Source organism: Tasmannia lanceolata, unplaced genomic scaffold (assembly GCF_043159265.1).
Source record: "Tasmannia lanceolata isolate RefF3 unplaced genomic scaffold, GAP_Taslan_0.1 ptg000006l, whole genome shotgun sequence".
Classification (NCBI taxonomy): domain Eukaryota; kingdom Viridiplantae; phylum Streptophyta; class Magnoliopsida; order Canellales; family Winteraceae; genus Tasmannia; species Tasmannia lanceolata.
In genome coordinates this window covers 7,485,006-7,507,848 of record NW_027518683.1, presented here as the reverse complement: position 1 = coordinate 7,507,848, position 22,843 = coordinate 7,485,006, and the positions used below count along the sequence as shown (strand labels likewise).

Below are 22,843 nucleotides of genomic sequence, written 5' to 3'. Positions count from 1 at the left end.
TTTTGGTAGCAAGAAAAGACTGGGAAGTCATGGAAAGGAAATATCTTTTTCATATTTTTAATACTTACTGTCGTTTGATCATCTCATTGAACAGTAGGCATGTGGGTTATATTATTATTATTTCCATTAGGCCTTCTAAATGGGCCCACTAATCTCTATCTCATTATTTATTGAGGAAAGTGTTCCTGCGCTTTAGTGGCCTATAAAGCCTCCCATTGGTTTGTATAAGGGGTCCACCTTTGCGGGTCTATAAAAAAAGGTGAACCCGCTATACGAACCAATGGGAGGCTTTATAAGCTACTAAAGCGCGGGGGAGCTCCTTGCACTGCAGCACAGGAACACTCTTCTCTTTATTATAAATGCAGCCTTATTTTCTTTTAGTTCTCTGGCCTTCCATCTTAGCCTCACTAGTAGACTAATGATTAGTGGTAAGTGGGGGTGTATTAGGGCAATGATAAATTTGCAACCCATGTAGGATGATTCACACCCCTGTTAACGTGGATTGAGGCAGACTTTTACACTTTTTAACTTCAATTCACGTCAATAGGGGTGCGAATAATCCTACAGAGGGTGCAAATATATCACGCCCTTCTTTTATTATCATTTGGTCCTCTACATAAGAAATAAAAGAAAATTGCATGGAAAAGGATATTTCATGAAAAACTTTCCTAGCTTGGGTCCATGATTTTGTGGAAGAAGATTGCATGGTGTTTATATCCAGTTATGTATCAACATCTTATCACCGCCGAACGACAAATTTTTGCAAGAGTGGAGTTAGTTTGTATTCTAAAAATTTGTGGTGATATGTGTCGTCTTAAGAGTATTTCCGTTTGGTGGGAGCTTTGTAATTAGGGGAGGCAAAATTGGCCGAACTGAACCGAAACCGAACTGGAAATTCAGTTTTGGTTTGGTAGAACCAAACCGATTCAAATTTCGGTTCTCGAACCCGAATTGTTGCCCCCGATTTCCAATGATTATGAGTAAGGGGTGGCAAAATTGGCCGACCTGAACCGAAAATTAACCAAACCGATTCAAATTTCGGTTCGGTTCGGTTCGGTTTGGGGGTCAAACCGAACCGAAACCGAACCGTTGCCACCCCTATTTGTAATTTATTCTTTGTGGGTTAACACAATAACACTGAAATACATCACCCATTTTTGGCAAATGAAACAGTCATACTGTGTTTGGATGGTCATCAGGAATCGGAATCGGCATCCTATTCCAGTTCTAATTCAAATTCCCCTGGAAACAGAATGAAAATCATTAAAATAAAAAAATGAACTTTAAAATTTTTTAGTAAAAATTTCATTCCTAATCAGGTGGAAACAGAGTACCACCTCTCGGGGCGGGAAAGAATATCTGACAATTTTCTCCCGCCCCCGTGTAGGGGTGTGACTTGGGTCAGGTTGAAGCCGATCCGAACCCAACCCGAAACTCTAAACTGTCATCGTGAACTCGACCCGACCAGACTCTCAACCCGATGAAAGCTATCCCGACCCAACCTGAAAAATTAATATGTCAACTCGAACCCAACCCGAACCTGACTCGAGTTCCCAATTCGGGTCGGGTTGACCCGGTTATGGTAATATCTTTCCCCTTTAGGTTTTTATTGTCCCGACGCAAGCACAACCTGTGATTTTTTCGGCTTGAACCCCACCCGAGTTGCACCCCTATCCCCGTGTCATTACCACCCCCTTTATTCCTTTCATTTTTTCCTGAATCGAATGCCAGAGAGTCAGTTACAATCGGAATAGGATGGCGATTCCAGCATGAATCCGGCTATGTAAAGGTACGCTCAATAGTTAAGATGTCTCGATCACTCTAGAGAGGACGCGCTGAAATGACGCTCCAAACAAAAGAAAATTATTGTGAGTTAAGACTTCTAAAACGGACTTTCAATGTTAACACGCAAGACCGTCGACCTTTTTGAACGCAATGCAAGTAACGCACATAGTCTTGATGCCATGACAATCAATGGCTGAGCCTTTCTAACAAGTAACAAGGCACTCATAGGAGACCACATCATATGATTATTCAAACCGTCCATGTGACAGAGCGATCATAGGTGACAGTAACAATAGGTTGTGCCCCAAAAAAATTCATTTCCATAGGACAATCGTTAGCTCTCCGATCTGTAACGTTTCCATAACATTCAGTTCCTCCACAACCTATTTAAGTTGTGGCCAATCACATGGACGGTTTGAATCATCACTTTTAAAAAATACGGGACTATAAGGTCTTACACCATATAAAACCTCTCACTGTCTCACTCACTCACTCATACGCGGGTCCTGAAAATAGAAGGCGAACCCCTGTGGCAGTTATGTAATATAGTTAACTCATCGGGTTGCTTGCTCTCCACGTCAAAAGGAGGTTTCCTAAACATGAAGCGAGAAAAGATGCATATAAATAGCTTTCTTGCCTTATAAAAAGAGACTCTCCCCACTTCAAAGAATCCCATTAAAAAACACTTGTGTTTTCACCTTCGTTTTTGTCTTGTCTGAGTGTCTCCCTTCCGTACAGTATATGCTATGGGGATCTCAGTACTCCATTCCCCAGACTTTCTGGAAGGCAAATTTTCTCCCCAGAAATACCAAAATTGCCCTCGAAAACAGTCACGATCTGGCCGGAAGAAACGCAGTTTCCCGGCTGTATCTGCCGGGAAACTGAACGGAGATCGCTACGGCCGGTGCCGGACGGTTGAGAAATTTCCGTCATGTAATCTAGTCATGGGACAGGTGAAGATCTTGAAACGCGGAGAGGAATTGGAAAAACTTTCGAAACTCGACGAAGAAAAGAAGGCAAAAATCGACGAAGAAAAGAAGGTGAAAGTCGATGATAACGAGGATTCGGATCTGTTTTTGACGGATCGGTTAGGATCGGACTCGGAGATGGTTAGGAAGCAGATCCGGATAACAGATCTGAAATCTTTTGATGGTGATTACTTCGGATCTGCGTTCGTTGCCTCTCCATCTCCAAGTTCTCTGCCTATTCCTGCTTTTTTCGCAAAAAAAGGGGCTATAAACAAGAGCGGTGACAAGGATTTGGCGACTAAGGATTTACTGCGTCTGTTGAGGCTGGATTTACCCTAATTTTGACTCGGTTTGCTGTAAATTGGCTTTGATCTACGGTAACTTTGGCGATATACATGAAATTCACAAAGGTCCGTAGGGCGATCTGATATCGGTCACTCTTTCACTCTCGGTTTCTCCTTCTCTGGATCTTCCTATATTTTTTCAACTGGATGATCAGGACAGTGAAACAAGGAAACAGATGCGATATATGATCTTTTGCTACCTTGAAAGGCTTTATGTAGTTGTTTTTTCCCTAATTGGTTTAGTCTTTTAATTTGTCTGCGTTTCTAGGTTAAAAGCTAGGGTTTTGTTTCTATTACATATGTACATACTCAAGGTTTATCGCGGCTGCTTCACAAATGATTCCGAGGTTGTAACCAGGGGATTTATGTTGTTTGGTTGAACTCTTCGGTTTAGAGAGTAATTGCTTGTATCTCCATCACAGTCTGGGAATTGTGGATGGTTGATGTCAATGTTTTCCTTTTCACTTTCTTTTGGTGGTCTTTGATTCCTTTCTATGGGCGGATGTTGCTAAAGCATTTGTTGTTATTCAACTTCAGTTTAAATGTCAATGATATTGTATAGAATTGCTCCTCTAATTCTTATTTGCTGCATTTGTTCTAAAGAGTATACATATTGTTATGGTGTTTGATGAGGCCTGTGTTGTCTTGAACATGGAAAAACACATACAATGAATTTCTGGATCGTCTTCATGTTGGATAATTGATAGTTTGATACAATGTTCACTGGTTGATACTTGATACATATTGGAATTGGAGCGGTCTGCATCTACCATTTATTGAATCTTGATTAGAAAGCGCGGTGTATCATGGTCGTATTGAAAAGGATGATGTAGAACTTGTAAATCTGAGAAGGATCGACAAGTCATCATTGGAAAATTGGAGACGTATGGGTCAAAAATCTGATTCATTCGTTCATATAATTGTTTACAGAATTGTGTCTATATTGTGAGCTGTGATAGATCCAGAGAGCACACCGCCGGCCGATGTGATTTTAGTCCGGTGAGAGGGACTCGTTGTCCGTCGTCGAAGCTAAGTAGAACATGGGGCTCGGACTTCTACTGCGTCGGTTTGGACTAATCCTTTGGGGAGCAGGTGGGTCTCGATAGGTTGCTCAAAAAGTCTCTGGGTTGTGGGTATCTGGTGTGGAGCGTCTTCTCCGGCGCATCCCAGCCGTTCTGTTGTGGTGTCTCCTGTTTGGTATCGGAATATCTCCTCCCATTTCTGCTGTCTCTGCTTCTTCATTCGTTCTTGCGGTATCGGTTTCTTCGGTTGTTTCTTCTTCTTCCTCTTCATCTTCATCTTCCTCTGTATTTGTGGAAGTACTCTCGGTTTCTGAGTCTGACTCCCCCACTGTATATACTTTTGGTTCATCATATTCACTATCTGTCTCTGATTCGGTTCCCATCTCGTTATCTTTTTCTGTTTCTGTCTCATCTCCCGGTGGGTGAGGTGAGATCGGTCTGCACATTGTGAGACTGTTTTGCTAGGATTGGCTTGCAAGATCTTATGGAGGAGTTTATGAAGAATATGAGATAGACTGCTTTGGAGAATAGTCGAATTGCTTTCCAGCCCGGTTTTGGAAAACGTAACAATGGAGCCCAAACCAAAAAATACTTCAATGGAGGGGAAAGCTCAAGTGAAGGATGGAACGTGAAACGAAGTCGTAGGGAGGAGCGTTTGCAAAGGGTAGCAGTAAGAAGAAAAGTAAGTAACCCGGGGGACTGGAGGTACTCAAAGTGCAAGTTCGTTAATTTCAAAAGACGAACAGAATGTTACAGATGCAGGAATGTGTGGTCTGGTTTTGATTTCAATTTCCCCGTCGGCGTCCACAAGAATTTTCCTATGCCAAGCTCTATTAGAACCCACAAGAAGAAGCTGCCCAGAGATATTATGGATAGAAGAACGGTGGAGGTGGTCTCAAAGGATCCAGTAGAGGTAGTTGGTAGTCAGCCTGTGGCGGAAGCTGTCGCATTAACTCCGGAATCAATTGACACTTCCACTATGTGCCCTGAAGAAATATGGGCTGAATCCATAAAGTTGGGCTCTAGATTTGGCATCCAGAGAACCATATGGGGTAAAACTAAAAATGGAGCAGATAAAGACTCTATGGAGTTGAAGAGGTGGTTAGAGAAATCTTCGGGGATTTCAGGAGAATTCGAGGTCCTGCAGATTGCCAACGGGGAGTTCACTATAACTTCCTCTCCGGATGCTTTATATGTGGACTGCAGGTTCCGATGGTCTAATGCAGAGGATAACCCTTTTGAAGAATTACGTGAATGGAAGGATCATTTTCAGGGACTTTTACTTCTTCATGGTGGTCAATAGCAAGTCTTCCTCCCCATGCATGGTTAGTAGAAAATTTCAGAAAAATAGGATGTCGAATTGGAAGAGTCTTAGCAACAGATGGTTCCTGTGATGAAGGTGGCGGCTACGAGAAAGCTTTGATCCTGCTTATGACTTCATTATCCGCCCCAGATTTATCAAGCTTCCGGTATGCATCGATGAAACAGTATATTGGGTGATGGCGTCAAGAAACTTCACTCGCCCATCTGTATACAATGTGCGACAATCGAAGGAAACAACAGCTCTATTTCAGCAACCTTGGTCGGGTTCTCTCAGTTGTTATGGAATGGGTCCGTCGGAGAAGATGGCGGCGTTCGGTAGCAATCAAGGAAGAGTGGGGCTAACAGGCGCCTCTTCGTCTTTTCACCAACCCGGCTACGTGTATCCTCTTGACAGCGATAGCGTGAGAAATTTGAAAAATGTGACAAGAGATAGGTACATGGTCTCTGGGCTACAGTGTTTGGGTGACGTGTCGCGCGGAGAATGCTCTCCCATTCGGCGGAAAACAGCTTTTCTCTGTTCAATTCTCTATGATGTTGCATCTCCGTTGATCCGATTGGAGAGTCCCCCCTCCGTCCGATTCTTTTAATCTTGCTTCGTGGGATTCCCGGAGCCCGCGAAATGTAATGGGCCTTCCTGAAAATTATCTTCATGGGCTTTTGCCTTTTCTGATGGCGGGGTCATCGAAAAGGGGTGAAGTCCATTATGGTTTTTTAAATGGCAGTGAATGCAGTCCATCGTCACCATTGATTCGGATGTCAGTATCTGTCGAGCCTCTTCTCAAGCATCCAGAATCTAGTATTGTGTTACACGGTGTTGAGGGCATTTTTGGAAACTCTTGTCTATCCGTCAACCTGTTCGACGATTTTACTGATGTTTCCCATGATGGGCCAAGTTTAGGAGATGATCAAGGGGGTTTTGTTCCATTACAGGGGGTGTGCCAGGGTCAATTTTGGATGGAATCTTCAAAACAGGGTAATCTTTCTCTAGTTTCAAATGAATCGATACAAATCTCCGAGGAGGTCCGCAGAGGTTTTGATTCATTCAAGGGTGTATGTCATGGTCAATTATGGTTGGAATCGGCAGAGCAGGGCCTAAATTCTCTTTGTTCCAGTCATCCGACGGTTGGTATTGCTCAGATCGATACTTGGGAGAATTTGGATGAGGAAGCATATAGAGGTTGTGAGTCATCCACCCAAGCTGCTTCAGAGAAGGATAGCCTAGCTTTAGTTATAGGAGTGGAGGAAAATCTCAGACCCATTTCCTGGGTTGACCCTAAATCCAAAATTTTAGAGATTTTTGTAAACCATATCATTTCCACTAGCAGAGTTTTGGGTTTGTCCTATTCAGGACCTGAAGATCAGCTGAGGTCTATGTTCAGAGTTGCGGAGGGAAGGGAAATGGATCAGCGGTCTTGTTCAGATCCTTCAAATGTTGAAGGGGTCAGGAAGTTGCTACGGGAGTTAGCAAAACTAAAATCGGATGTGAATTATGGAGACTTTGCTGCTAGTACGCAGGATGTTCGAAATGCGAGGGGTCACAGAAGAAATTGCCCTAGGGGAAGTGTACCTCTGTCATCTGGTTTTACATGAAGATAATATCATGGAATGTAAATAGTTTGGGGTCTTTAGAAAAAAAGGCCCAGGTCAAAGAAATAGTAAAAATTAATAAGCCGGTCTTAGTTTGTCTCCAAGAAACAAAGATGGGGGTGGTCAACAGAGCTATAGTCAAAAGTTTAGGCGGAAATGCGAATTGGGATTGCTTATCTTTGGATGCTGTTGGAGCAGCAGGAGGCATATTAGTTATGTGAGATCAATCAAAATGGGAGATCCAAGATTCTTGGCTAGGCCAATTTTCCGTCTCAATAGTTCTCAGAAAGGTGGGGGAAGCGGTTGTGATTACTTTCTCCGGTATTTATGGTCCAACAGGTAGGGGGAGAAGAAAAAGCTGTGGGAAGAACTTACTATAGTTAGAAGTAAATAGGTGAATCCTTGGTGTTTGGGGGGAGATTTTAATGAAATTAGATGTATCGAAGAAAGGCAGGGGTGTAGGAGAAATACTCAGAATATGGTTGATTTCTCAGATTTCATTGCTGAGAATGAATTGTTTGATATTTCAATGATGGGGGCTAAATTTTCTTGGTCCAGAAATTTCAGTAAAAGTCGATTAGATCGTTTTTTGTTTTGCTCCGATTGGATATCCCTCTTCCCGGATGTATGCCAGAAGGCGCTCGTTCATTCTGTTTCTGATCATTGCCCGCTTGTGTTGGATCCAAGACCGGATTCGTGGGGGCCTTCTCCGTTCAGGTTCGATTTAGCGTGGTTAGAAATTCTGAAATTTGATGTGATGTTGGGGAATGGTGGGCATCCTGCAAGGTTGAAGGGGCGGCGGATTTTATCATAGGGGAGAAACTCAGATATGTGAAAAAGAGACTCAAAGAGTGGAATTCCCTCCGGTTAGGGGCAATCTATGAGCGAAAATTATGGTTACAAAATCGAATCAGGGGCATTTCTTTGGCTGACGAGGGAAGGTTAGCTTCAGAGGAGGATTTGAAAGATCTGGGAAAAGTAAAGGAGGAACACAGAGTTCTTCTATTACAGGAAGAAATATCTTGGACGCAGAAGTCCAGAGTAAATTGGTTAAAAGAAGGTGATAAAAACACTGCCTACTTTCACAACATTGCAAGTGCTAGGAGGCGGAACAATAGAATCGAGGCATTGGAGGTTCAGGGAACTTTATCTTTCAGCAAAGATGTGATTTCCAAGGAAATTGTGGACTATTTCAGATCGTTATATTCTTCAGAAGAATTAGTTAGGCCTAGGCTAGATGAGGTGGTTTTTAAAACTCTTAATGAGAATTCTATTTCGGTGTTGGAAAGGCCATTTTCGGATGGGGAGGTGAAGAGAGGGGTTTTTTCGATGAATCGGGATAAAGCTCCGGGGCCGGATGGTTTTTGCCTCGCTTTCTTCCAGGCTTGTTGGGAGAGTGTGAAGGGAGATATTATGTTATTTTTTCGAGAATTTTTCGATGGCATAGAGTTGGAACGAAGTACTGGCGCCACTTTTCTTGCTCTTTTGCCAAAAGTTAAAGGTGCTGTGAAAGTCTCTGACTTCAGGCCTATCAGTCTTGTGGGTTGTCTTTATAAGGTGTTGTCAAAAGTTTTGGCAGATCGTATAAAGGTGGTCCTTCCTCTTATTATCTCCGAGAATCAATGTGCTTTTGTTAGTCAGAGACAAATTTTGTATTGCTCGTTGGTGGCAAATGAGATGGTGGATTGGATGGCAAAATCAGGTAAGGAAGGTGTTATTTGCAAGTTGGATATGGAAAAAGCTTATGACAGAGTGGAATGGCGCTGTTTAGATTATTTTCTTGAAATGATGGGTTTTGGTATGAAGTGGAGGGGTTGGATTAGAAGTTGTTTATCTTCGGCTTGGTTCTCCATTCTTATTAATGGCTCTCCGAAAGGTTTTTTCAAATCTTCGCGAGGTTTACGCCAAGGGGATCCTTTATCTCCCTTTCTATTTGTGATTGTAGCTGAAGCTTTGAGTCTGCTAATGATGAAAGGAAGATCGTTGGGTCTGGTATCCGGGGTTAAGTGTAGCCAGAATGGGATCGAGGTGTCGCATTTACAATTCGCGGACGATACTTTACTTTTTAGCCCCCCTCAAGTCTCGAAGATTCTCAACCTTAAGGCGATTCTCCGATGTTATGAAGTAGTGGCAGGGCAAAGATCAAATTTCTCAAAATCAAGGTTGTATGCTGTGAATGTCGAAGAGGCAGAAGCCTCTAGCCTAGCCAATCTCATGGGTTGCCCATTGGAAAGGCTTCCTTCTTCTTATTTGGGCCTTCCTTTAGGGATGGGAAGGCCTCTCAAATGTGCATGGGATCCCATTGTGGAAAGAATTGAAAGAAGACTTGATACTTGAAAAAGGAATTTGGTCTCTAAAGGAGGAAGGTTAACCTTGATTAAGGCTGTTTTGTCTAATATTCCCATTTATCAGCTATCTTTATTTAAATGTCCTGTGAATGTTGTTAAGCGTATTGAACAGATTCAGAGAAGATTTTTGTGGGGGGGGGGGGGGGGGTCGTAGTCGAAGAGGTCTTTGGCTTTAGTCAGTTGGGAAAATGTTTGCAAGCCAGTCAAAGGAGGAGGCCTCGGTATTAGAAGGATAAAGCAGGTTAATCAAGCTTTAATGGGAAAATGGTTGTGGAGGTTCGGGGAGGAGCAATCGAGACTATGGGCTAAAGTGATATCAGGAAAATATGGTGTTGCACCAGGTAACTGGGTTTCTTTAAACAGTTTTTGTAAACCTGGAGTGACAATTTGGAGGGATATTCTCCGATTAAGCTCTAGTTTCGATCGCGGTGTCAATTATAGATAGTATTCTGGCGACATGATTTCTTTTTGGTCCATGCGATGGTGTTCTATTTCCCCTTTAAAAGTTTTATTCCCTGATCTTTTTTTAGTTGCTGGTGATAAGTCAGCATTAGTAAAAGATTGTTTTGAGAGAATAGCTGGTAAAGTCATTTGGAAACCTCTGTTTAGGAGGAATTTCTTTGAGAGAGAAATGCCTTCGGTGCTCAGTTTCTTCCAGGTCCTAGAACAGACTTACATCAGTTTATCAGGGGTGGATAAAAGGCTTTGGGTCTTAGATTCTTCCGGTGTATTTTCAGTCAAGTCTTTTTATAAGAGCCTGATTCCTTATCAGGAAAATCCAATGGCAGCAAGGGTGTGGAAAATCGAGGCTCCTCCAAGAGTTTGCTTCTTCGGCTGGTTAGCGATATGCGATCGGATCCAAACGGTGGACTTTCTGAGAAAGAGAAAAATGCTAATTATTGATCATTGTGCTTTGTGTACCGCATCAAGGGAGACGGTGGATCACATTTTCATTCACTGCAAAGTTGCTCGTGAGGTATGGGGCCGGATTTTAGCAAGATTTGGAATGGAATGGGTTTTTCCTTCCACTCTTAAAGATTTATTTGAAGGCTGGCCCTGTAATCCATGGAGGAAAAAAGGAAAGGCTTTATGGTGGTGGCTTTCATTGATGGCCACATTGTGGGTTTTGTGGATCGAAAGGAATAATAGAGTTTTCGAAGGTATAGCTAAATATTCTTATTTTTTGTTTATCAAGGCTATTGCGTTAACTATCTCATGGGCTAGGGCTCTACCGCTTTTCCAATTTGTCTCGGATTTCGATCTGTGGGAGGGTTGGAGAGAAATCTGTAATAGTAAGGAAAATGTTGAGGTTATTATTCAGGCCTGGCGTCCTCCCCCTGATGGGCTCTTCAAGTTAAATTTCGATGGCTCTAGTTTGGGTAATCCTGGCCCAGCTGGAATAGGAGGTGTCCTGAGAGACTGCGCCGGAGAGGTCGTTAAGGCTTATTCTGGTCCGATCAGAACAGCAGATTCGAGTGAAGCAGAGGTAAGGGCAGTTCATCAAGACTTTTTGTTTATGGAAAGGAATAGGTTAGGTAGTTGCATTGTAGAGGGTGATTCGCTTAATGTTATACGATGGCTTAGGCGCTCTTTGATTCCGCCATGGAGATTTCTTCGTTTCTTTGATGAGATAAAAGACATATCGGAAGGGCTTTCGGTGTTATATCAACATGCGAGAAGATCTGCAAATGCTATGGCAGATAAGTTGGCAAAAGATGGAGTTTCTAAGCAGGTTTTAGAGCTTTTTGATTTTTTACCGCCTTAATTGTATAATTGCGGGGTTGTCTCTGCCTTTCTTGGTTTGTATCTTTGTACTTGTTGGGGGACCTTCTCAGTCTTCTTTTAATGAATTCTGTTACCATTCAAAAAAAAAAAAAGGATCGACAAGTCATTGGAAAGAGATTTTTTTTTCCATAAGAATTTGGTTCAGGGGGTATTCGATGCAATATCTTGTTATCAACGCAGTTATCATTGACGTGGACGTGTGAATCTGCTCTACTTCTTAAATCCTTTTTTTGTGCTTTTACTCTTTTTTGTTGTTGTTTTCCATTATATATTTTTGGAATAAGTTCTCCAAGCCACCAATATATCTATTATGTACTCCAATTGCATAAAAATTGGAAATGATGTGTGAATAGGTGGATTGTAGGCCTGATTGGTTGGTCTTTGTTTGAGGGGGAATTTATCTATTTTTTTACATTTTTTTGGGAAATTAGTTGCAGGGCATTAAAAACATTTCACATGCATGGTTTTTGTAAGATTTGATGACTGTTTCTGATTTTGTACATTTTTTTTTTCATTTTGTAATGTATTTTATGGTTTTTTTTATTTCATTGTTTGATTCTTTACATTTGTATTTTTGTTTGGTTTTAATTTTTATTTATACTTTCTGTAATAATTTTGCACTTTCCTTTAGGGAAATGATATCAGCACAACAATGTTTTTGATATTTATACTTTCTGTAGTAATTTTGCACTTTCATTTAGGGAAATGATATCAGCACAACAATGTTTTTGATATTTGCACTAACTCATCTTGTCTTTTATTATTTAAAGAGCTATCGAAGGTTATTTCAAGCTGGATTTGTGCTACTGTCACAAGCCAATTAAAAAAGAAAGACAGGCTGGATTTGTGCAACTGTTAAAACATGGTTGTGCTAATATAATTTCCCTTCATTTATTTTATGTCGATGTTTGATTTTCATTTAGTAGATTTACATAAGATTTTGTAAGATTTGATGACAGTTACTGATATTGTACATTTTTTTTCATTTTGCAGTGTATTTGTGGGATTTTTTATTACATTGTTTGGTTCTTTTCATTTGTATTTTATTTGGTTTTAATTTTATACTTTCTGTAATGATTTTGCACCCCGTTTATGATTTTATACATCTTTTTTTCATTTGTAAATTTGTAATGTATTTATGGGTTTTTTTACTTCATTGTTTGATTCTTTACATTAGTATTTTATTTGGTTTTGATATTTTTACTTTTTGTAATAATTTTGCACTTTCATTTGTTGTATGTTGATGTTTAATTTTCATTTGGCAGATTTACGTAAGATTTTGTAAGATTTGATGACATTTTCTGATTTTGTACATTTTTATCATTTTTGCAAATTATTTGGGCGATGCTAAATTCGCACCCCATGTAATTCGCACCCCTTTAAAGGAGGGTATGTGGCAGACTTTGACGCTTTTTGAAGTCAATTCACGTTGAAGGGGTACGAATTATCCTACAGGGGGTGCGAATTTATCATCGCTCAATTATTTATGGGCTTTTTTATTTCAGTGTTTGATTCTTTACGTTCGTATTTTATTTCGTTTTAAGTTTTATGCTTTCTGTAATGATTTTGAATGTTCATTTATTTTTTAATTTTATACATTCTACAATAATTTTGCACTTTTATTTATTTTATGCCGATGTTTAATTTTCATTTAGCAGAACATGTATAGGAGGGTAATTCGCACCCCTTTAAAAGAGGGTATGTGGCAGACTTTAACGCTTTTTAACGTCAATTCACGTTGAAGGGGTACAAATTATCCTACAGATGGTGCGAATTTATCATCTCCCAATTATTTATGGGCTTTTTTAATTTATTATTTGATTCCTTACATTCGTATTTTATTTGGTTTTAATTTTTATGCTTTTTGTGTATTTTATTGGGTTTTAATTTTTATGCTTTCTGTAATGATTTTGCATGTTCATTTATTGAATGTTTATTTATTTTTTAATCTTATACATTCTACAATAATTTTGCACTTTTATTTATTTTATGCTGATGTTTAATTTTCATTTAGCAGATTTATGTAAGATTTGATGACAGTTTCTGATATTTGATGGGATTTGGTGGTCTCTCAAGCAAATTTTATGAGATATCTAATTCTTGTTCCGGGTTTGGCTCTTGGGAAAGATTAATTCTGAGGGATTTCCACTCTTGACCTTTTTAGGAAGTGGAAAGAGATCATAGCTGCTTGTATGGAGAAAAGGGAGGACCATCTTTGGTTCCTCCACTCGGCACCATAAAGCTAATTTATGATGGTTGTTTTTTGGGAAACCAATGTTCGGCGGGTGTTGGAGTCTGCGGATTTCTTTTTTCAAGTTTGACTGCCTTCTCATGGTCGTAGTAGGGGATTCCCAAAATGCAGTGGATTGCGGGGCAGAAAAGAGCAGGGAGCGTGGTGTCTGGGATACATCATCAATGAGATCGCCAATTTTCCAAGGTGAAAGGATATTTCTTTTGTACATGTTTTTAGAGAGACCATTGGTATAGCCTAGGAAGCACGGGTACTCTCCCGGGGCTCACGTACCCCTACCCGACACATATGGGGTGCGGGTACGTCCTGGGTACGTACCCCATTTTTTTTTTTTTTTAAAAAACCCCCATTTTGGTTGCTGGGTGCGTGTCGAGTGCGCACCCACGCGTACCCAACACCTCCTGCTTCTCTTATCTGGTGTCAATCCCTCCTGTGCTTCTTCTCTCTCCTCTCATGTACTTAGTATTTACATGCAAACCATTTAAGTAAATGTTGTCCATTTACTTAAGATTTACATGTAAATAACATAATACCCCCCATTTGGATTTATTAAAAATAGTTTTAAGACCCAAATCTAAAAGGAAAAAAGTCAACTCTCTTGTTCTAGTACAAAATTCGAAGAAAAATGATCGGGTCAAAATTTTAACTTTCTTAACTTCCAAAGAGGGTGGGGTATTTTTCAAATTTTAAAAATTCATAAAATCTATCATGTCCAAACATTATTAAATCCTAAAAGTCCGGTATAAAAAATCTCATAATTTGGTCTCTAAAAATTATTCATCTTGTCAGGCACTGGTCAGTGGTCAATACACCGGTACACCGATCAACACTTTTTTCTAATGAATGATGTATTGATGCCTCATGTTATGAAAAATATGGAACTTAATCACTTATGAAATGAAGAGTAATATTAGAATTTTCCATTTTAGTGATGTTATTGTTATTTGATTGCTCTCCAATTATTTTTTTAAATTTTTTTATAAATATATAATAAAATATTTAAATATATTATTAAATTCGGCGTATCCGCACCCGGTTTTTTTGGAAAATCACGTACCCACGTACCCATGTCGTGTCGTACCCGCACCCTATACTTGTATCCGTGCTTCATAGGGTATAGCAGATGAATTAGCGCTTTTTTTTTAATGATAGCAGATGCATTGGCTTAAAGTGGTATTTGCTGAGAGTTTTTTAGTTTAGCACCAAATCTCGGTGATAGGAATCAAGGTGCTAAAACATATCAGAAGAGGTCCAAAGATGCTAGAGGAATTGGAGCGGTCTGCATTGATATTATTAGTTTGATACAATGTTCACTGGTTGATACATATTGGAATTGGAGCGGTCTGCATTGACCATTTATTGACGTTTTTTTATTGAAATTCAAAAAGGATAATGTAGAACTTGTAAATCTGAGAAGGATGGACAAGTCATTGGAAAGAGAATTTTTTTCTATAATAATTTTGTTTAGGGTACTCATCGAATCCCTTCATCAAACTACTCGATGCAATATCTTGTTATCAGCCGTCGTCATCAGTGACGTGGATGGGTGAATCTGCTCTAGTTCTTAAATCATATTTCTTTTTTGTACTTTTACTCTTTTTTGTTGTTTTTCATTATTTATTTTTGGAATAAGTTTCATTACTCATCGAATCCCTTCATCAAACTATTCGATGCAATATCTTGTTATCAGCCGTCGTCATCAGTGACGTGGATGAGTGAATCTGCTCTAGTTCTTAAATCATATTTTTTTTTGTACTTTTACTCTTTTTTGTTGTTTTTCATTATTTATTTTTGGAATAAGTTTCATGCATCAAGACATCCAATTGCTAGATAAAGAAAGCCTAAGAAAGCTGGGATAAAGTAGTGGTAGAAGGGGATGCCCTAAATGTTATCTGGTGGATTATGGGGTCCCATCATCATACATGGAGATCTGACCATTTCTTTGATGAATTTATGAATTGGACGGGATCCTCACCTATAGTCTTTCAGCATGTTAGAAGATCAACAAGCCAGAGAGGGGGTGGATAAGGAGTCATTAGAAATTTTTGATTCCTTGCCTCTTTGATTTTTATTCTATTTCTCTCTCTGTTGTCCATCTTTGTTTTAGCTTTCCTATTCTCTCTTTGTATTGACCATCTCGATCCCTTTAGCTCTTAATAAATATGTTGCCATTCAAAAAAAAAAAGTGCCATGCCACCAATCCGTCTAATATGCACTCCAATTGCATAAAAAAATAGGAAATGAAGTGTGAATAGGTGGATCGCAGCCCGATTAGTTGGCCTTTGTTTGACGGAAGCTATCTATTTTTTTTTTCACTTTTTTGGAAATTAGTTGCAGGGCATTAAAACATTGCACATGCTTGGTTTTTGTAAAATTTGATGAAAGTTTCTGATTTTGTACGTTTTTTTATTTTGTAATGTATTTATGGGTTTTTTTATTTCCTTGTTTGATTCTTTACATTTGTATTTTGTTTGGTTTTAATTTTTATTTATACTTTCTCTAATAATTTTGCACTTTCATTTAGGGAAATAATATCAGCACAATAATGTTTTTGATATTTGCACTAAATCATCTTGTCTTTTATTATTTAAAGAGCTATCAAAGGTTCATACACTTCCCAAAAATCTGTCACAAGCCAATTAAAAAAGAAAAGACAAGCTGGATTTGTGCATGGTTAAAACATGGTTTTCTAATATCATTTCCCTTCATTTATTTTATGTTGATGTTTAGTTTTCATTTGGCAGATTTACATAAGATTTTGCAAGATTTGATGACAGTTTCTGATTTTGTACATTTTTTTCATTTTGTAATGTGTTTATGGGATTTCTTAATACATTGTTTGATTCTTTTCATTGGTATTTTACTTGGTTTTAATTTTATACTCTCAGTAATGATTTTGCATACAATTTATTTTTTTTACATTTTTTTCATTTTGTAATGTATTTATGGGTGTTTTACTTCATTGTTTAATTCTTTACATTTGGTTTTGATCTTTTTTTTTTGGTTGATGACGTAGGATGTCCCCACCCCCTTCGGAGTAGGACTAGTCCCTACGGATGCACGTATCGACCCACTCACCACGTGTAGCAGGTAAGTCGGGGGCGGGATTCAAACACTCGTCAACAGGGAGCAAACCCGTGACTTTATGCCGAAGAACCAAAGCCTCAGTTTTGATCTTTATACTTTCATTTGTTGTATGTTGATGTTTAATTTTCATTTGACAGATTTACGTAAGATTTGATGACAGTTTCTGATTTTGTACATTTTTCCATTTTGTAATGTGTTTATGGGCTTTTTTTATTACATTGTTTGATTCATAACATTTGTACATTTGTGTTTTACTTTAATTTAATTTTATACTTTCTCTAATGATTTTGCACTCAGTTTCTGATTCTGTTTTTTTTTTTTTTACCATTTTGTAATTTATTTATGTGTTTTTTTCCTCATTTTTTGATACCTCACATTTGAATTTGATTTGATTTTAATTTTTATACTCTTTGTATTAATTGTGCACTTTCACTTATTTGGTTTTGATATTTAATTTTCATTTAGCAGATTTATGTAAGATTTAGTGACGTTTTGATTTTGTACTTTTTTTTTTCATTTTGTTATGTATTTATGGGTTTTTTACTTCATTGTTTGATTATTTACATTTGTATTTTACTTGGTTTTAATTTTATACTGTATGTAATAATTTTGCATGTTCATTTATTGAATCTTTATTTATTTTTTAATTGTATACTTTCTACAATAATTTTGCATTTTTATATATTGTATGTTGATGTTTAATTTTCATTTAGTAGATTTATGTAAGATTTTATAAGATTGATGACACTTTATGATATTTGATGGGATTTGGTGGTCTCTCATGCAAATTATATAGGATATCTAATTCTTGCTAACCGAGTTGGGCTCTTGGGAAAGATAAATTCTAGCGATTTCCACTCTTGACTCTTTTTTAGAAGTGGAAAGAGAACGTAGCTGGCTTGTATGGAGAAAAAGGAGGTCCATCTTTGGTTCCTCCTTTCAGTACCATAAAGCTAAATTATGATGGTTGTTTTTTGGTTCCTCCTTTCAGTACCATAAAGCTAAAACCCATGTTTAGCAGGTGTTGGAGGCTGCGGATTTTTTTCAAGTTTGACTGCCTTCTCATGGTGGTAGGGGATTCTCAAAATGCAGTGGATTGGGGGCCAGAAAAGAGCAGGGGAGCTTGGTGTCTGGGATACATCATCAATGACATTGCCAATTTTCCAAGGTGAAAGGATATTTCTTTTGTACATGTTTTTAGAGACCATTGGTACAGTAGATGAATTGGCTCTTTTCTTTTTTTTTGAATGATAGCAGATGCATTTGCTTAAAGTGGTGTTTGCTGAGATTTTTTTAGTTTAGTACCGAATCTTCGTGATAGGAATCAAGGCCCGGTTAGTTTAGACCATTGGTACAGCAGATGCTGCCTAGTTTAGAGAGACCTAGCCAGCATCCCTACATATTTCCTCTCTCTTTTTAAATGCTCGGTTAGTGTTTCGCTGAGGATCGAACAAATTCAACGGAGATTTTTATGGGGAGGTTCCGGGGATTCTTCTGGGGTTCCTTTGGTGAAATGGAAGGAGGTTTGTACTCCGTTTAATTCTGGGGGTTTGGGGATTAGGAGAATTAGGGAATTTAATATTGCGTTGTTAGGAAAATGGCTGTGGAGGTTTGGTAGTGAGCAAGACCAGATGTGGGCGAAAGTGGTGGTTAGTAAATATGGGTCTAAGTTAGGAAAGTGGGAGTCGGATGACTTATTCTCGTCTAAAGGGATTACTGTTTGGAGAGATATTTTGAAAGTCAGATCAAAATTTGCTTTGGGAACCAGGTTTAAAGTCTATTCAGGTGATCGTATCAGATTCTAGTTGGATGCCTGGTGTGCTTCTGAGCCTTTGAGTGTTTTGTTCCCTGCGTTATTTCAGATAGCTCCTGATAAGGCAGTGTTGGTTAAAGATTACTTCGTTCGGGAAAGTGGGAGTGTTGTGGATGCCAGCTTTTCGCAGGAATTTCTTTGAGAGAGAGAGTTGGATGTTTTGGCTAGTCTCTTTCAGCTGTTAGAATCTTGCTATATTAAGATGTCCGGAGCTGATAAGAGAGTATGGATTTGGGATAAATCTGGATTCTTCTCTGTTAGGTCTTTCTATTCTCATCTTATCCCTGGCTCGCCTCATCCTATTTTGGCTAAGGTGTGGAATTCTTCATGCTCTCATCGGGTGTGTTTTTTCGGGTGGGCAGTTTGCAGGGATAGGATTCAGACCATTAATTTTCTTAGGAAGAGGGGAATGATTCTAGTTGATTATTGCCCTCTCTGCTTTAAGGTCGGTGAGTCGGCCAATCACCTCTTTATCCATTACAGCCTTGTGTCAGTTGTTTGGGGTTTAATCTTGTCGAGATTTGGTCTTTGCTGGGTGTTCCCTAGTTCTATTTTGGATTCGTTGAAGTGCTGGGAGGGAGTGCCTTGGAAGAAAAAAGGGAGAATGCTTTGGAAGATGTGCTTATTTTATACATTTTGGCAAATCTGGAAGGAGAGGAATGCGAGAATTTTTTAGGGTGTGCATAAATCTGCTTAGAGGGTTTTCATCAATATCATTGCTTTTGTGATAGAAAGGGCTCGATGTCTTCCCTCTTTCCTTTTCGTCTCTGCATTTGATTTATGAGAAGGGTGGAGCGTGATTTGTATGGAAGGGTCCCATTGCCCCAAGGTGATTCAAAAGTGGAGTCCTCCCCCTTCTGGGTATCTGAAAATTAATTTTGATGGTTCTAGCATTGGTAATCCGGGGCCGGCTGGGGTGGGGGGCTTATGCCGTTCTTCTACTGGTGAGCCCATTTGGTCTTATTCTAGTCCCCTAGGGTCTGTGATTCTAGTGAAGATGAGGTTCTTGCGGCGTTTGAAGGGCTCAAACACATCGATAGGGGTTCTTTGAACTCGTTTATTGTGGAAGGAGACTCTCTCAATGTCATCAGATGGCTTTGGGGATCTGGGATCTGCGTCGCCTCCATGGAGATTTTGGTCAATCCTCGATGAGATTCACGATATCGTTCGTGGCTCTTCCATAGCTTTCAATCATGTGCGACGATCTGCGAATGGCGAGGCAGATGCTTTTGCTCGGGAGGGTGTTAATAAGGATGTATTGGAGTTTTTTGAGTTCTTCCTTCCTTGAGGCCCTTGTAATTTCTCTTTCTCTTTCTCTTGTTTCTTCCTAAGGTGACTTCCTTGGTCTTCCCGTCTTAATATATTTGCTCTGATTACCTTTCAAAAAAAAAAAAAAAGGAGTCAAGGCGCTAAAAACATATCAGAAGAGGTCCAAAGATGCTAGAGGATCAAGTTCCAATTATTTTCTTCATTTTTTGTATGGATTTGTTTTTATTTACTAGATCTATTCATGTTGGTTAATGGTGGATCATGTTTAATTTTCATTTAGCAGATTCACACTTGATTTTGTAAGATTTGATGACAGTTTGTTATTTTGTATAATTTATCATTTTTGTAATGTATTTATGGGTTTTAATTTCATTGTTTGATTCTTTACATTTTTGTTTAATTGTTTTTAATTTTATACTTTCTATAATAATTTTGCACTCTCTTTTATTGTATAACTTTCATTTAGCAAATTTACGTATCTTTGAGCTTTTTTTTTGTTATAGGTATTTCCTTGAGCTTCGCTCATGTATTTATGTGTTGATCCAAGCATGCTTTTGGGCTTAAAATGTAATAAACCATTAAAAATGCATGTTTATGTTCCTTATTTATGTTTCTTCGTGATATTTTCGTCCTTTGTACATGTCCTTTTATATACGGTAGTTGACATTCCTGAACCTAGTTCTATGTGTGCTTATTTGTTTGTTAAATTATGATATTATTTTCTTCATTTTTTGTCTGGACTTGTTTTTTAATTAATAAATCTATTCATGATTTTTAATGGTGGATCATTATATATTACTCGTTTAATTGTTGTGCATAGTGATATATTTGATGGATTGAAGGTTGGTTCCTGACATATGCTCATTGAGGCAGGTCGAATAATGAAGAAAGTAATTGATAAGTTCATTCTGTTGTATCCTTAAGAATTTCTTCTAGGGATGCATATTTATTTACAATGGCATTGCTTGAGCATTTTCTATGGTCATAGTGAATGTAGATTGCTGTTGAAGGGATCTATTTGCTATCACTACCGATTGTAGATGAATTATCGCCAGTTCGACTTTGAGGGGGGAAGTCTAGCTCTCATTTGAATTGATCTGACTTGTGGGTCATGTCCTTATGGGCTTTAGGGCCTTGGCCTTTAGAGGTTATTTTTTTAGGAATCCTAGGGACTTTACTCTCTTATTTGCCCATCCGAGAGGCAAGGCCAAGATTTTCCTGGAGCTGATATATTTCTTATATAGTGGTGCCTGTCAAACTATTGGGCCTTAAATCGACTGCCACTTACCATTTTTTTACCCCTCCAGTCCTTGATATTATTGAGATTAATGATCATAATTTAAATTTAACATTTCACATTAGACAGAGAATATGATCACGTTGCTGCTTAGCCTCGGTACTGGGATCTTGATGTCGTGATGTAAGAGAGGAAAGATGGATGGAGATCTGATGGGCAGAGAATATCTCAGTATCTAAATCTTATGCTTTTCAATGAAAACAAGGTAATTATGCACCAATTCGATGGAAATCTGATAAGACTTGTTGAGATGGTTTGTAATTATGCACCAATTCGATGGAAATCCAGTAAGACTTGTTGAGATGGTTTGTGGCTTTGACTTGCGAGTCCGTTTTGGACTAGTAAAAAGCTTGTCCATCAATTTTGTATTGGTAAGAGTTGCTTGTGCATCTGGAATCCCTTAGCAGAATGTTGGTTGCTCCAACTTGTTGTTGCTTATTGGTGTTTCCTAGTCAGTGTGACATTATATGACCATTGTATCCCTTTTGATGCATCTCATTTGATGTTTGCCTCACACCCCCTTTAAGTTGGGGAGCAAAATCATGCCTAGCTTTCTTGATGTATTTTGAAGTTTGTACTCAAGAGCTTCGGTTTCAAGCCAATATCAATCATGGGAGCCCTCAATCTATTGTGGACTTACATGCTGTATGTAACGTTGCCATGCTTTGCCTCTCCACAATATGTTGCCAACAGGTTGCTTTCTTCCATGTCAACCATATTTTAGCTAGAAGAAGCATAGTATCTCATTGTAGATCATTTATCTCTAGTGAAAGAACCTTGTTTGCATTAGAGAAGGCTCATAAATGTAGACATCCATGAGGAGTTTCCTTGCCGGACAGACCAATTTGTTCTCCTTCGACCTCAAAAGTTGCCTATGAAAGTCGTCCATCTCACTGTAGATTTTAGTGCTCAAGCTGCTCCAAGAATCTTGTCTGTTCTAGATGTGTGCCTCTAATAGAGTATAAACAACTTGACCAACCCCATTGTGTGCATATATACGTTCATCTGCTAGTCTTCAATGGGCAGCTAGGTCTCCTATTTATGAAATAAGATGATGGTGATGAAGGGGATATATTGTTGTGAAATGAAGCTTCACTATGGGATGGACTACTTCAATATCCAAGGTAGTTACATACTTACATTGTTGATACGTCAGTTCTTTGATTAGATTTGGTATTGACTTCTATAAGAATAATAACATCAACATAAAGTATTAAACCCATGAGTAGCATATAGTGCTTTTTTTTGAATATTAAGTAGCATATAGTGCTTTAGCTGTTCTAGCTGTAAATGTGGGCTTCAGTATAGACCAGTTGACAGATCTCATTGTGTATGGCAAGTCTTGTTGTTTATAAGTAAACAAAGTCAGCCTATAAGTCCTCAATAGACAACAAGGTCATCCAAAGGTTCTCTCATACCCGAAGTAAGAGGTTGCTTTAACCGCTTGGTTCAAATCCCTTCCTCTTTTTCGCTTTGTATCGGTGTATGAGCTATGGGAAGAGTGGAAGTGGTTTGCCATAGTAAGGAAAATCGTCCCGCGTTATTGCTTTCTTGGCAGTCCCCTCCCAATAGGTTGCTGAAATTCAATTTTGATGGGTCGAGCTTTGGAAATCCTGGGCCTGCAGGCATTGGGGGTGTTCTTTTGGGGGAAGGGGGTATCTTGGGACTTCTCAAGGCCTATCGGGTTGGCGGATGCTAGTGAAGCAGAGGTAAAGGCGGTCCACAAAGGTTTAATCAACGTGGATATAGCTTCCTTAGGTCGATTAATTGTGGAGGGAGATCCCCTCAATGTCATTAGGTGGTTCATCGGTTCCCCCGTGGAGATTTGCTCCCTTGTTTGATGAGATAAAAGATGGAACAGAAGGCTCCTCTATTACTTTTGTTCATGTGAGAAGGTCTGCAAATGGAGTAGCTGGCAAACTAGCCAGGGTTGGAGTTAACAGGCTGTAGTTAGATATGTTTGA

The 22,843-nt window shown here is 38.9% G+C and overlaps 1 protein-coding gene across 1 annotated transcript; it reads left to right on the top strand.

The window, feature by feature from the left end:
- The first annotated feature begins 2,531 nt into the window (after positions 1–2,531).
- On the top strand, positions 2,532–3,092 carry LOC143878162 (uncharacterized). Its single transcript, XM_077380467.1, has one exon. The coding sequence runs from the start codon at positions 2,532–2,534 to the stop codon at positions 3,090–3,092; it is 561 nt and encodes a 186-aa protein (XP_077236582.1).
- Positions 3,093–22,843: the final 19,751 nt, after the last annotated feature.

What these genes read in the sequence shown, in the direction of transcription:
- LOC143878162 (XM_077380467.1), top strand. Translation starts at nt 2,532, where the DNA reads ATGGGGATCTCAGTACTCCATTCCCCAGACTTTCTGGAAGGCAAATTT.